We start from the raw sequence: 17,089 nt of genomic DNA, 5'->3' as shown, positions 1-17,089 counted from the left end.
TTTGACCTATAACGTACTCAGAAGATTAAAGAAGTGTTACACTACGCTGAAGATTGTCTACTACAACCCTATTACTTTACGATATCACCAAAAATGACAATATCACTGAGGTCTCAAAGCACATATAATATTAAATGATAAATCTTTGATTTTTGGTTATTACTGTGGTTTAGTACAAGAAATGTATTACAATTACAGTATACTCTTAGCTACTTTTCCTAAATTATGAGCGAATAGATCAGACACACCTAGTAAAAAATATGTATTAAAAAATATCAGCCTCCTCCATGACCCCTCTAGCTGTCCTTTCCATCTCCAAGAGAGGTGTGTTTTATGCCATTTTAGCCAAAAAAAGTTTCATCCATTTTCTCATAATTTAAGAAACCTTGAATTGATGTAATATTTGTCTTCAGGACTCCTCTAGCCTGTGAACTGGGTGCTATTAAGGTTACATATCACATTTCTATATTTTAAAGACTGTCAACATTCATCAAACCTGGCCTTAAAGCAGGAAATGCATCAAACTAAAAACATATCTAGAATTTACCTGAAAACTCCACACTGCTAAAAAAATTGCTATTTCAATGGTCTCTCTGCTCTTTGGAAACTTATTTGGGAATGGTAAGCTCAACATACACATGTGACAGCTATTGCCAATCACAGGCTTCACCAGTTATCCTATGGCCCATGAATGTAGAGGTCATTGATTAGCTACATCTGTCAAGAGAGCATTTTGGGGACCCCATTGCTGTTGGATACTTAAGAGAGACCTGCCGAACTACCGGGCTAGCAGCAGTGGAATTTAAGGTAGAATTAAAACGTAAGTAATAATTTTTGGAACTCCCTCCTTTGTGTCCATTTCTTAAAAACACTGTACAACCTAATTTGTACCTATATACCTATGCAAAGAACATTATCACTGCAGGCAACTTGCCAAAGACTGGTGGGATTAATGGAGCTGCAGCATAGAATGAGTTGTGAATCCAAAGATAAGTAATGACTTTTGGTTTTTCACTACTCTTTGGACATTTTCTGCCACATATCCTGGAAAAACACTTAAAAACGTAACTTAGGTGCAGAATAATGGATCAAACATATCAAATTTAATATCACAATACTAATGGATGAGTAAAAAAAACTTGGCAACATATACGTTTTAGATATACATGATTAGAAAAAAAGCTTGTACTATAATGTACTTAGAAGATTAAAGAAGTAATACATGACACTGAAGATTGTCTCTTACAACCCTATTATTTTACAATATCACTAAAAATTACCATATCACTGATGATTTGGTCTAAAAGCCTAAATAATATTAAATGATAACTCTTCATTTTTGGTCATTACTGTGGTTTAGTACAAGAAATGTATTACAATTACAGTCTACTCTTAGCTATTTTTCCTAAATTATGAGCAAATAGATCAAACACACCTAGTAAAAAATATATATAAAATAATCAGCCTCCTCCATGACCCCTCTAGCTGTCCATTCCATCTCCAAAAGAGGTGGTTTTTTTGCCAATTTAGCCAAAAAAGTTTAATCCATTTTCTCATCATTTAAGAAACCATGAATTCATATAATCTTTGTCTAGAGGACTCCTCTAGTCTGTGAACTGAATGTTATTAAGGTTACACATAATATTTCTATATTTTAAAGACTTTGTCCAAAAAGTATCAAATCTGGCCATAAATCAGGAAATGCATCAAACTAAAAACATATCTAGAATTTCCCTGAAAACTCATCACCACTGCTACCAAATTGTTATTACAATGGGCTCTCAGGTCTTTGAAAACTTATTAAGGACTGCTACTGCCAATTATAAGCTTCACCAGTTATCCTACGGCACATGAATGTAGAGGTCATTAACTGGCTACATCTGCCAAGACAGCATTGTTGGGACCCCATTGCTGTTGGGTACTTAACAGAGACCGGCAGGACTATAGGGCAAGCAGCAATGGAATTTAAGGTGGAATTACAAGGTAAGTAATAATTTTTCACATTCCCTCTTTTGTGTCCATTTCTTAAAATTACTGTACAACTTAAATTGTACCTATAACTTCTGCAGAGAACATCAACACTGCAGGCAACTTGTCAAAGACTGGTGGGATTAATGGAGCTGCGGCACTAGAATGAGCTGTGTTTCAAAAGATAACTAATGACTTTTGGCTTTTCGCTACTCTTTGGACATTTTTTGTCACAAATCCTGGAAAATCACTTAAAAATATAACTATAACTTATGTGCAGAATAATGAGTCAAACATAAGAAATGTAATATCACAATACTAATGGATAAGTAAAAAACTTGGCAACATATACATTTTAGATATACATGATTAAAAAATACTTTTGACCTATAATGTACTCAGAAGATTAAAGAAGTGTTACACTACGCTGAAGATTGTCTACTACAACCCTATTACTTTACGATATCACCAAAAATGACAGTATCACTGAGGTCTAAAAGCCCATATAATATTAAATGATAAATCTTTGATTTTTGGTTATTACTGTGGTTTAGTACAAGAAATGTATTACAATTACAGTATACTCTTAGCTACTTTTCCTAAATTATGAGCGAATAGATCAGACACACCTAGTAAAAAATATGTATTAAAAAAAATCAGCCTCCTCCATGACCCCTCTAGCTGTCCTTTCCATCTCCAAGAGAGGTGTGTTTTATGCCATTTTAGCCAAAAAAAGTTTCAACCATTTTCTCATAATTTAAGAAACCTTGAATTGATGTAATGTTTGTCTTCAGGACTCCTCTAGCCTGTGAACTGGGTGCTATTAAGGGTACATATCACATTTATATATTTTAAAGACTGTCAACATTTATCAAACCTGGCCATAAAGCAGAAAATGCATCAAACTAAAAACATATCTAGAATTTACCTGAAAACTCCACACTGCTAAAAAAAATGCTATTTCAATGGTCTCTCTGCTCTTTGGAAACTTATTTGGGACCGGTAAGCTCAACATACACATGTGACAGCTATTGCCAATCACAGGCTTCACCAGTTATCCTATGGCCCATGAATGTAGAGGTCATTGATTAGCTACATCTGTCAAGAGAGCATTTTGGGGACCCCATTGCTGTTGGGTACTTAACAGAGACCTGCCGGACTACCGGGCTAGCAGCAATGGAATTTAAGGTAGAATTACAAGGTAAGTAATAATTTTTGGTATTCCCTCCTTTGTGTCCATTTCTTAAAAACACTGTACAACCTAATTTGTACCTATATACCTATGCAAAGAACATTATCACTGCAGGCAACTTGCCAAAGACTGGTGGGATTAATGGAGCTGCAGCATTAGAATGAGTTGTGAATCCAAAGATAAGTAATGACTTTTGGTTTTTCACTACTCTGTGGACATTTTTTGCCACAAATCCTGGAAAAACACTTAAAAACGTAACTTAGGTGCAGAATAATGGATCAAACATATCAAATTTAATATCACAATACTAATGGATGAGTAAAAAAAACTTGGCAACATATACGTTTTAGATATACATGATTAGAAAAAAAGCTTGTACTATAATGTACTTAGCAGATTAAAGAAGTAATACATGACACTGAAGATTGTCTATTACAACCCTATTATTTTACAATATCACTAAAAATTACCATATCACTGATGATTTGGTCTAAAAGCCTAAATAATATTAAATGATAACTCTTCATTTTTGGTCATTACTGTGGTTTAGTACAAGAAATGTATTACAATTACAGTCTACTCTTAGCTATTTTTCCTAAATTATGAGCAAATAGATCAAACACACCTAGTAAAAAATATATATAAAATAATCAGCCTCCTCCATGACCCCTCTAGCTGTCCATTCCATCTCCAAAAGAGGTGTGTTTTTTGCCAATTTAGCCAAAAAAAGTTTCATCCATTTTATCATCATTTAAGATACCATGAATTCATATTATCTTTGTCTAGAGGACTCCTCTAGCCTGTGAACTGAATGTTATTAAGGTTACACATAATATTTCTATATTTTAAAGACTTTGTCCAAAAAGTATCAAATCTGGCCATAAATCAGGAAATGCATCAAACTAAAAACATATCTAGAATTTCCCTGAAAACTCATCACCACTGCTACCAAATTGTTATTACAATGGGCTCTCAGGTCTTTGAAAACTTATTAAGGACTGCTACTGCCAATTATAAGCTTCACCAGTTATCCTACGGCACATGAATGTAGAGGTCATTGACTGGCTACATCTGCCAAGACAGCATTGTTGGGACCCCATTGCTGTTGGGTACTTAACAGAGACCGGCAGGACTATAGGGCCAGCAGCAATGGAATTTAAGGTGGAATTACAAGGTAAGTAATAATTTTTCACATTCCCTCTTTTGTGTCCATTTCTTAAAATTACTGTACAACTTAAATTGTACCTATAACTTCTGCAGAGAACATCAACACTGCAGGCAACTTGTCAAAGACTGGTGGGATTAATGGAGCTGCGGCATTAGAATGAGCTGTGTTTCAAAAGATAACTAATGACTTTTGGCTTTTCGCTACTCTTTGGACATTTTTTGTCACAAATCCTGGAAAATCACTTAAAAATATAACTATAACTTATGTGCAGAATAATGAGTCAAACATAAGAAATGTAATATCACAATACTAATGGATAAGTAAAAAACTTGGCAACATATACATTTTAGATATACATGATTAAAAAATACTTTTGACCTATAATGTACTCAGAAGATTAAAGAAGTGTTACACTACGCTGAAGATTGTCTACTACAACCCTATTACTTTACGATATCACCAAAAATGACAGTATCACTGAGGTCTAAAAGCCCATATAATATTAAATGATAAATCTTTGATTTTTGGTTATTACTGTGGTTTAGTACAAGAAATGTATTACAATTACAGTATACTCTTAGCTACTTTTCCTAAATTATGAGCGAATAGATCAGACACACCTAGTAAAAAATATGTATTAAAAAAAATCAGCCTCCTCCATGACCCCTCTAGCTGTCCTTTCCATCTCCAAGAGAGGTGTGTTTTATGCCATTTTAGCCAAAAAAAGTTTCATCCATTTTCTCATAATTTAAGAAACCTTGAATTGATGTAATGTTTGTCTTCAGGACTCCTCTAGCCTGTGAACTGGGTGCTATTAAGGGTACATATCACATTTATATATTTTAAAGACTGTCAACATTTATCAAACCTGGCCATAAAGCAGAAAATGCATCAAACTAAAAACATATCTAGAATTTACCTGAAAACTCCACACTGCTAAAAAAAATGCTATTTCAATGGTCTCTCTGCTCTTTGGAAACTTATTTGGGACCGGTAAGCTCAACATACACATGTGACAGCTATTGCCAATCACAGGCTTCACCAGTTATCCTATGGCCCATGAATGTAGAGGTCATTGATTAGCTACATCTGTCAAGAGAGCATTTTGGGGACCCCATTGCTGTTGGGTACTTAACAGAGACCTGCCGGACTACCGGGCTAGCAGCAATGGAATTTAAGGTAGAATTACAAGGTAAGTAATAATTTTTGGTATTCCCTCCTTTGTGTCCATTTCTTAAAAACACTGTACAACCTAATTTGTACCTATATACCTATGCAAAGAACATTATCACTGCAGGCAACTTGCCAAAGACTGGTGGGATTAATGGAGCTGCAGCATTAGAATGAGTTGTGAATCCAAAGATAAGTAATGACTTTTGGTTTTTCACTACTCTTTGGACATTTTTTGCCACAAATCCTGGAAAAACACTTAAAAACGTAACTTAGGTGCAGAATAATGGATCAAACATATCAAATTTAATATCACAATACTAATGGATGAGTAAAAAAAACTTGGCAACATATACGTTTTAGATATACATGATTAGAAAAAAAGCTTGTACTATAATGTACTTAGCAGATTAAAGAAGTAATACATGACACTGAAGATTGTCTATTACAACCCTATTATTTTACAATATCACTAAAAATTACCATATCACTGATGATTTGGTCTAAAAGCCTAAATAATATTAAATGATAACTCTTCATTTTTGGTCATTACTGTGGTTTAGTACAAGAAATGTATTACAATTACAGTCTACTCTTAGCTATTTTTCCTAAATTATGAGCAAATAGATCAAACACACCTAGTAAAAAATATATATAAAATAATCAGCCTCCTCCATGACCCCTCTAGCTGTCCATTCCATCTCCAAAAGAGGTGTGTTTTTTGCCAATTTAGCCCAAAAAAAGTTTCATCCATTTTCTCATCATTTAAGAAACCATGAATTCATATAATCTTTGTCTAGAGGACTCCTCTAGCCTGTGAACTGAATGTTATTAAGGTTACACATATTTCTATATTTTAAAGACTTTGTCCAAAAAGTATCAAATCTGGCCATAAATCAGGAAATGCATCAAACTAAAAACATATCTAGAATTTCCCTGAAAACTCATCACCACTGCTACCAAACTGTTATTACAATGGGCTCTCAGGTCTTTGAAAACTTATTTAGGACTGCTACTGCCAATTATAAGCTTCGCCAGTTATCCTACGGCACATGAATGTAGAGGTCATTGACTAGCTACATCTGCCAAGACAGCATTGTTGGGACCCCATTGCTGTTGGGTACTTAACAGAGACCGGCAGGACTATAGGGCCAGCAGCAATGGAATTTAAGGTGGAATTACAAGGTAAGTAATAATTTTTCACAATCCCTCTTTTGTGTCCATTTCTTAAAATTACTGTACAACCTAAATTGTACCTATAACTTCTGCAGAGAACATCAACACTGCAGGCAACTTGTCAAAGACTGGTGGGATTAATGGAGCTGCGGCATTAGAATGAGCTGTGATTCAAAAGATAACTAATGACTTTTGGCTTTTCGCTACTCTTTGGACATTTTTTGTCACAAATCCTGGAAAATCACTTAAAAATATAACTATAACTTATGTGCAGAATAATGAGTTAAACTTAAGAAATTTAATATCACAATACTAATGGATAAGTAAAAAAACTTGGCAACATATACATTTTAGATATACATGATTAAAAAATACTTTTCACCTATAATGTACTCAGAAGATTAAAGAAGTGTTACACTACGCTGAAGATTGTCTACTACAACCCTATTACTTTATGATATCACCAAAAATGACAATATCACTGAGGTCTAAAAGCCCATATAATATTAAATGATAAATCTTTGATTTTTGGTTATTACTGTGGTTTAGTACAAGAAATGTATTACAATTACAGTATACTCTAAGCTACTTTTCCTAAATTATGAGCGAATAGATCAGACACCCCTAGTAAAAAATATGTATTAAAAAAAAATCAGCCTCCTCCATGACCCCTCTAGATGTCCTTTCCATCTCCAAGAGAGGTGTGTTTTATGCCATTTTAGCCAAAAAAAGTTTCATCCATTTTCTCATAATTTAAGAAACCTTGAATTGATGTAATGTTTGTCTTCAGGACTCCTCTAGCCTGTGAACTGGGTGCTATTAAGGTTACATATCACATTTCTATATTTTAAACACTGTCAACATTTATCAAACCTGGCCATAAAGCAGAAAATGCATCAAACTAAAAACATATCTAGAATTTACCTGAAAACTCCACACTGCTAAAAAAATTGCTATTTCAATGGTCTCTCTGCTCTTTGGAAACTTATTTGGGACTGGTAAGCTCAACATACACATGTGACAGCTATTGCCAATCACAGGCTTCACCAGTTATCCTATGGCCCATGAATGTAGAGGTCATTGATTAGCTACATCTGTCAAGAGAGCATTTTGGGGACCCCATTGCTGTTGGGTACTTAACAGAGACCTGCTGGACTACCGGGCTAGCAGCAATGGAATTTAAGGTAGAATTACAAGGTAAGTAATAATTTTTGGTATTCCCTCCTTTGTGTCCATTTCTTAAAAACACTGTACAACCTAATCTGTACCTATATACCTATGCAAAGAACATTATCACTGCAGGCAACTTGCCAAAGACTGGTGGGATTAATGGAGCTGCAGCATTAGAATGAGTTGTGAATCCAAAGATAAGTAATGACTTTTGGTTTTTCACTACTCTTTGGACATTTTTTGCCACAAATCCTGGAAAAACACTTAAAAACGTAACTTAGGTGCAGAATAATTGATCAAACATATCAAATTTAATATCACAATACTAATGGATGAGTAAAAAAAACTTGGCAACATATACGTTTTAGATATACACGATTAGAAAATACGCTTGTACTATAATGTACTTAGAAGATTAAAGAAGTAATACATGACACTGAAGATTGTCTATTACAACCCTATTATTTTACAATATCACTAAAAATTACCATATCACTGGTGATTTGGTCTAAAAGCCTAAATAATATTAAATGATAACTCTTCATTTTTGGTCATTACTGTGGTTTAGTACAAGAAATGTATTACAATTACAGTCTACTCTTAGCTATTTTTCCTAAATTATGAGCAAATAGATCAAACACACCTAGTAAAAAATATATATAAAATAATCAGCCTCCTCCATGACCCCTCTAGCTGTCCATTCCATCTCCAAAAGAGGTGTGTATTTTGGCAATTTAGCCAAAAAAAAGTTTCATCCATTTTCTCATCATTTAAGAAACCATGAATTCATATAATCTTTGTCTAGAGGACTCCTCTAGCCTGTGAACTGAATGTTATTAAGGTTACACATAATATTTCTATATTTTAAAGACTTTGTCCAAAAAGTATCAAATCTGGCCATAAATCAGGAAATGCATCAAACTAAAAACATATCTAGAATTTCCCTGAAAACTCATCACCACTGCTACCAAATTGCTATTACAATGGGCTCTCAGGTCTTTGAAAACTTATTTAGGACTGCTACTGCCAATTATAAGCTTCACCAGTTATCCTACGCACATGAATGTAGAGGTCATTGACTAGCTACATCTGCCAAGACAGCATTGTTGGGACCCCATTGCTGTTGGGTACTTAACAGAGACCGGCAGGACTATAGGGCCAGCAGCAATGGAATTTAAGGTGGAATTACAAGGTAAGTAATTTTTCACATTCCCACTTTTGTGTCCATTTCTTAAAATTACTGTACAACTTAAATTGTACCTATAACTTCTGCAGAGAACATCAACACTGCAGGCAACTTGTCAAAGACTGGTGGGATTCATGGAGCTGCGGCATTAGAATGAGCGGTGATTCAAAAGATAAGTAATGACTTTTGGCTTTTCGCTACTCTTTGTACATTTTTTGTCACAAATCCTGGAAAATCACTTAAAAATATAACTATAACTTATGTGCAGAATAATGAGTCAAACATATGAAATTTAATATCACAATACTAATGGATAAGAAAACTTGGCAACATATACGTTTTAGATATACATGATTAAAAAATACTTTTGACCTATAATGTACTCAGAAGATTAAAGAAGTGTTACACTACGCTGAAGATTGTCTACTACAACCCTATTACTTTACGATATCACCAAAAATGACAATATCACTGAGGTCTAAAAGCCCCTATAATATTAAATAAATCTTTGATTTTTGGTTATTACTGTGGTTTAGTACAAGAAATGTATTATAATTACAGTATACTCTTAGCTACTTTTCCTAAATTATGGGCGAATTGATCAGACACACCTAGTAAAAAATATGTATTAAAAAAATCAGCCTCCTCCATGACCCCTCTAGCTGTCCTTTCCATCTCCAAGAGAGGTGTGTTTTATGCCATTTTAGCCAAAAAGTTTCATCCATTTTCTCATAATTTAAGAAACCTTGAATTGATGTAATCTTTGTCTTCAGGACTCCTCTAGCCTGTGAACTGGGTGTTATTAAGGTTACATATCACATTTCTATATTTTAAAGACTGTCAACATTTATCAAACCTGGCCATAAAGCAGGAAATGTATCAAACTAAAAACATATCTAGAATTTACCTGAAAACTCCACACTGCTAAAAAAAATTGCTATTTCAATGGTCTCTCTGCTCTTTGGAAACTTATTTGGGACTGGTAATCTCAACATACACATGTGACAGCTATTGCCAATCACAGGCTTCACCAGTTATCCTACGGCACATGAATGTAGAGGTCATTGACTAGCTGCATCTGCCAAGACAGCATTGTTGGGACCCCATTGCTGTTGGGTACTTAACAGAGACCGGCAGGACTATAGGGCCAGCAGCAATGGAATTTAAGGTGGAATTACAAGGTAAGTAATAATTTTTTGCATTCCCTCTTTTGTGTCCATTTCTTAAAATTACTGTACAACTTAAATTGTACCTATAACTTCTGCAGAGAACATCAACACTGCAGGCAACTTGTCAAAGACTGGTGGGATTAATGGAGCTGCGGCATTAGAATGAGCTGTGATTCAAAAGATAAGTAATGACTTTTGGCTTTTCGCTACTCTTTGGACATTTTTTGTCACAAATCCTGGAAAACCACTTAAAAATGTAACTATAACTTATGTGCAGAATAATGGGTCAAATATATCAAATTTAATATCACAATACTAATGAATGAGTAAAAAACTTGGTAACAAATATGTTTTCGCTATATATGATTAGAAAATACTCTTGACCTATAATGTCCTTAGAAGATTATATAAGTGGTACTTACACTATGCTGAAGATTGTGTATTACAACCCTCTTATTTTACCATTTCACGAAAAATGACAATATCACTGATGATTTGGTTTAAATGCCTAAATAATATTAAATGATAACTCTTCATTTTGGTCACTACTGTGGTTTAGTACAAGAAATGTATTACAATTACATTCTACTCTTAGCTATTTTTCCTGAATTATGAACGAATAGATCAGACACACCTTGTAAAAAATATATATAAAAAAAAATTCATGTAATCTTTATCTTCAGGACTCCGCTAGCCTGTGAACTGAGTATTATTAAGGTTACATATCAGTCCTCTAGCTTTTGATGACTTTGTGCAAAATATATTAAAACTGGCCAAAAAGCAGGAAATGCATCAAACTAAGAACATATCTACAATTTTCCTGAAAACTTAACACTTCTACCCAATTACTGTTATAATGGTCTCTCTGTCTTTGTGAACTTAAACGGAACTAGTGAGCTGACCATACACATATGATAGCAACTGCCAATCACAGGCTTAATGAGTTATGATCCTACGGCCCATGAATGTAGAGGTCATTGATTAGCTATATCTCTATAGACAGATTGTTGGGACCCTATTGCTGTTGGGTACTTAACAGAGACCGGCAGGACTACAGGGCCAGCAGCAATGGAATTTAAGGTGGAATTCCAAGGTAAGTAACTTTGGGTATTCCCTCCTCTGTGTCCATTTCTTAAAAATATTGTGCAGTTTTAAATGTACCTATAACTTCTGCACAGAACATCTACACATTAAAGAAACACATCCACTTAGTTTTTTATTCTTTAACCCCTTCATGCCCATTGACGTACGTGTCCCTGTCTTTAACGTGGGCTCAGACACCAAAGTTATGGCTCTTGGAAGAAAGGGAGGTAAAAACGAAAACCCGAAGATCGCCTGGCGGTGAGCGGGTTAAATATGTGTGTTCATTTAATGTAGTGTGAGCATATAATATACTCCCTACCGCTTTTGGTGTCCAGTGCCGTTGTTTTCTGCTTCTCAGTGACCTCACTGACCTGCAGACTGTCCGGGTCACGCTGTGCTCTGCGGGTGATATACAAGATAAGTAACCATTTTTGGTTATCCCTTACAATTTCAAGACATTTTTTACAAATCCTGGACAACCATATAAAAATTGAATAACACAATACTAATAAATGAGTAAGAAACTTGGTAACATATCAACTTTCGATTTTCATGAATAGAACATTGTATAGTCCTACTGTATAATGTGCTTAGAACCTTAAACTGTAATCTCTATTTTAATTTTTTATTTAATAAATCAATGGTATTCATGAAAATAAGCAATTCTGTAATATAGAGGAAGACTGACTCCAAAGATGGAACCTGTCACGTTGTACGGGCAGTGTGATCTATGGAAATGATAATATAGAGAAGCTGAGCAGACTCATATATGTCCTGGGGGCGGACCTACAAGTGATTGACAGCTGTTTCTGCATGCATACAGGGAAGACTGCCAATCACTACTAGCACCACACACTGGGATATTACTATGTAAACATCAGGGATTTCAATGAATATAATGTAAATTTAACTGAAACGTTTCCCACAAAAATGTATAGAAATCTGATCAGCTCCTCCTGCTCTATAACTCCCAGCCAGCTGGTCAGATCTATTAACATGTCTGTGTGCTGCCAAAAGCTGGAGAGAAGGAAATCTTCTTGTCTGCGTGTTTAGTGTATTGGAGACATATTGGCGAGTCTCCTCCTAGAAGCTTACAGTCAATTGCATATTACAGAAAGAGCTTTCAGAGGGGAAAACTGGAGAACCAGTGCGGACACAAGTTATATACTGACCGGAAATAGTGTTGGATCTCATACACACAAAGCAGATCATTCTAACAAGTTACTGAAAAGAACAGTTCCCCTTTAAGAAAGCGCACATTCATGTGGTCTTTGCCTTTGGGACCCCTGTGTTCTTTGAACTGGGAAGTATTATAAGTATTTTCCACACTAGCTGCTTATAAATAGGTTTTCTGCATAACTGGTGTCCATTGTAGCTAAAATCTAGGCCAGATCATAACTGGGGGAATTCGTACATTTTGGGGCATAGACGGCCTACAGATAGGCCAAATTAATTTTGCCCACCTCACCGCAGGAGAGTTTTGGTTTAAGACGAGCGTATAACACGTCGGTCTTCATAAATCCCCCTCTATGTTTTTCTCTTCTGAGTCACTAACCTTTTACTGTGGTTGATATCCTGTCCTGGAAGGTACAATTCCTGATCATTGTTCTCCACTCTTCAGCAAATGTCCTCAGTCCGGCTAGAAGAAATGTGCCAAACAACATGGAGGCTGATAAGGTCATGACTTGTGGTCTGCTTGTGATGATCGCCTGTGACATCTCATGATGGCTTCTCCTCCTGGTCTGAGTCGTGTTCCTCTCTGTGTAGAGCTGCGGCAGGAATGAGAGGCCTGATCTCAGCGCTGAGGCTCCTAAAGAACAGAATCCCATTGTGATGTCATGCATAGAATTCCATCCCATTGTGATGTCATTGACCAACATCCAATCAAGGCTCAGTTTTCTATATGTAGCTGCAACACTTACATACTAGAAGAAAAAATATATATTTTATATAATAAAAGTGAATATTATCTATACAGTACTAATCTGCAGCAGAGGAGGGGTGTAATATAATATTGCGGATCTTCCTGTATCCAATTAGAAAAATCTATTTATTTCGCCTTCTGGATTGCTCTTTCACTCTGAATTTACAGGTAAAATCTTTATTCAGTGACTACAGATTTCCATGTTAATAACCAATGAGATAATAGTTGCTGCTCATGAGAGCATCTGTAAAATGCATAGAAGTCTGATCAGCTCCTCCTGCTCTATAACTCCCAGCCAGCTGGTCAGATCTATTAACATGTCTGTGTGCTGCCAAAAGCTGGAAAGAGAGAAGGAAATCTTCTCGTCTGTGTGTTTAGTGCATTGGAGGCATTGTATTGGCGAGTCTATATACTCACCGGAAATAGTGTTGGATCTCATACATACACAAAGCAGATCATTCTAACAAGATACTGAAAAGAACAGTTCCCCTTTAAGAAAGCGCACATTCATGTGGTCTTTGCCTTTGGGACCCCTGTGTTCTTTGAACTGGGAAGTATTATAAGTATTTTCCACAATACCTGCTTATAAATAGGTTTTCCGCATAACTGGTGTCCATTGTAGCTGAAATCTAGGCCAGCTCATAACTGGGGGAATTCGTACATTTTGGGGCATAGATGGCCTACAGATAGGCCAAATTAATTTTGCCCACCTCACCGCAGGAGAGTTTTGGTTTAAGACGAGCGTATAACACGTCGGTCTTCATAAATCCCCCTCTATGTTTTTCTCTTCTGAGTCGCTAACCTTTTACTGTGGTTGATGTCCTGTCCTGGAAGGTACAATTCCTAATCATTGTTCTCCACTTTTCAGCAAATGTCCTCAGTCCGGCTAGAAGAAATGTGCCAAACAGCATGGAGGCTGATAAGGTCATGACTTGTGGTCTGCTTGTGATGATCGGGACTGCCTGTGACATCTCATGATGGCTTCTTTTCCTGGTCTGAGTCGTGTTCCTCTCTGTGTAGAGCTGCGGCAGGAATGAGAGGCCTGACCTCAGCGCTGAGGCTCCTAAAGAACAGAATCCCATTGTGATGTCATGCATAGAATTCCATCCCATTGTGATGTCATTGATCAACATCCAATCAAGGCTCAGTTTTCTATATGTATCTGCAACACTTATATACTAGAAGAAAAAATATATATTTTATATAATAAAAGTGATTATTATCTATACAGTAATAATCTGCAGCAGATGAGGGGTGTAACATAATATTGTGGATCTTCCAGTATCAAATTATTCAAATCTATTTCTTACGCCTTCTGGATTGCTCTTTCACTCTGAATTTACAGGAAACCTCTTTATTCAGTGACTACAGATTTCCATGTTAATAACCAATGAGATAATAGTTGCTGCTCATGAGAGTCTATGGAGCGGGGAGGAGGGAGGAGCTAGAGGCAGCACAGACATCCTGCTGCCTGCTCACCTCAAATGACAGTTACACATTAAAGGGAACCTGTCACGTTGTACGGGCAGTGTGATCTATGGAAATGATAATATAGAGAAGCTGAGCAGACTCGTATATGTCCAGGGGGCGGACCTACAAGTGATTGAAGAAATATGTCTGGGCCCCTCTCCCTGCCCAGCGTGCCGATTATGATGAAGACAATCTGGCCAGATTACCCTCACTATCACTGCCCTGCAAGCAGGGGCGTACATAAAATTCACAGGGCACCATAGCAAAAGTTCTATTTGGGCCTCCCCACACTTCTAAAAATATAAATATTTTTTTTCACTGAGATGGAGATAAATATCTCTGTTAGGATTCAATTCTGTTGAGCCCAACCGAATCCCAATGTATATATTATATTCAGGGCCGGTTTTAGGCAAAGTGGGGCCCTAGGCAAAGTTTAAAATGGGGTCCCAAATGCTAACATATTGCACATCACACAGAAGCATTTCAGTTGTATTTACATGCGCTGATCTCAGGCCGCTAAACGAGTGTGATCGACAATACTGAAGTCGTTGGACGCTTGTTTCCTGGCCTCTTTCCACCAGCTGAGGAATAATGATGGGACAGAACGATCACTAATAGATCACTAACAGATCACCATACAGTATCATGTTATCAGCAGCACATCTACAGTTTACACCGCCGATGTGCTGCTGAGAACAATGATTTTTATTCCGGCATAAACAATTCAATCACCCAATGAATATGCAGCATTTTGCTTGTTTAGTATAATACACCCCATACTCCTCCATATATTATAACGTGCACCACAGTCCTCCATATTGTAAAGTGCACACCCCATAGTCCTCCATATAATATAATGTGCCCCATAGTCCTCCATATAGTATAATACACTCCTCATAGTCCTCCATATAGTATTATACACTTCCCATAGTCCTCCATATAGTATAATACACTCTTCATAGTGCTCCATATAGTATAATACACTCCTCAGTCCTCCATATAGCATAATACACTCCTCACAGTGCTCCATATAGTATAATGCACTGCCATAGTCATCCATGTAGTACAATTCACTTCCCATAGTATAATGCACCCCATAGTTCTTCATATAGTATAATGTATTCCGGTATTCCCCATAGTCCTCGATACAGTATAATTCAGCCCACATATAGTAAAATGCAGCCACCACCCCACAGAGTATAATGCAGCCACCCAACAAAGTATAATATAACCCCCCACAGAGTATAATGTAACCTCCCCATAGAATATAATGCAGACCCCCCATATAGTATAATGTAGCCCCCTCATAGAGTATGATGCAATCACTTCTCATAGAATATAAATATAATACAGCCCACCTCCCCATAGAATATAATGTAGTCCCATCAAAGAGTATGATGCAATCATCCCTCATAAAATCTAATTAAGCCCCCCACAGAATATAATGCAGCCCCCATAGTATATGACACAGCCTCCTCCATAAAATATAAAGTATAATGTGCCCCCCAAATATATAACACAGCCACATAGTATATAACACAGCCTCCCCCGTAGAATATAATATACCCTCATAGTATATAGCACAGCCCACATAGTAATATATAGCACAGCCATGCAGTATATAGCACAGCCCACACAGTAGTATATAGAACAGCCCACACAGTAGTATAAAGCACTGCCCACACAGTAGAATACAGCACTGTCCACACAGTAGAATACAGCACTGTCCACACAGTAGTATACAGCACAGCCCACACAGTAGAATACAGCACTGTCCGCACAGTAGAATACAGCACTGCCCACACAGTAGTATACAGCACTGCCCACACAGTAGTATACAGCACTGCCCACACAGTAGTATACAGCACTGCCCACACAGTAGTATACAGCACAGCCCACACAGTAGTATACAGCACAGCCCACACAGTAGTATACAGCACTGCCCACACTGTAGTATACAGCACTGCCCCCACAGTAGTATACAGCACTGCCCACACAGTAGAATACAGCACTGTCCACACATTAGTATACAGCACAGCCCACACAGTAGTATACAGCACTGCCCACACTGTAGTATACAGAACAGCCCACACAGTAGTATAAAGCACTGCCCACACCGTAGTATACAGCACTGCCAACACAGTAGTATACAGCACTGCCAACACAGTAGTATACAGCACTGCCCACATAGTAGTATACAGCACTGCCCACACAGTAGTATACAGCACTGCCCACACAGTAGTATACAGCACTGCCCACACAGTAGTATACAGCACAGCCCACACAGTAGTATACAGCACAGCCCACACAGTAGTATACAGCACAGCCCACAAAGTAGTATACAGCACTGCCCACACAGTAGTATACAGCACAGCCCACACAGTAGTATACAGCACTGCCCACACAGTAGTAT

General features: G+C 36.8%; 1 protein-coding gene across 6 annotated transcripts in view; it reads right to left on the bottom strand.

Annotated features, from left to right (window-relative positions):
* The window catches only part of LOC143765179 (uncharacterized), an 87,332-nt gene extending 73,067 nt beyond the window's left edge, over nucleotides 1-14,265 (bottom strand). For 5 of the 6 annotated variants that reach the window (XR_013213331.1, XR_013213333.1, XR_013213330.1 and 2 more), the window contains exons 1-3: nucleotides 14,009-14,265; nucleotides 12,838-13,092; nucleotides 11,602-11,681 (exon numbers count right to left, since the gene is read on the bottom strand). Coding sequence is in view for 2 of the 6 variants with exons in the window: in XM_077251599.1 (XP_077107714.1) it covers nucleotides 11,602-11,681; nucleotides 12,838-13,092; nucleotides 14,009-14,177 (504 nt within the window). In the remaining 4 variants the exon portion in view is untranslated. Of the gene's footprint in view, nucleotides 1-10,298; nucleotides 10,367-11,601; nucleotides 11,682-12,837; nucleotides 13,093-14,008 lie in introns of those variants that run through there. The other variant, XM_077251601.1, reaches the window with a different exon arrangement.
* Between the last annotated feature and the right edge of the window lie 2,824 nt (nucleotides 14,266-17,089).

The sequence above is a fragment of the Ranitomeya variabilis genome, chromosome 4, assembly GCF_051348905.1.
Source record: "Ranitomeya variabilis isolate aRanVar5 chromosome 4, aRanVar5.hap1, whole genome shotgun sequence".
Classification (NCBI taxonomy): domain Eukaryota; kingdom Metazoa; phylum Chordata; class Amphibia; order Anura; family Dendrobatidae; genus Ranitomeya; species Ranitomeya variabilis.
This window is presented reverse-complemented; position numbering and strand designations above follow the sequence as displayed.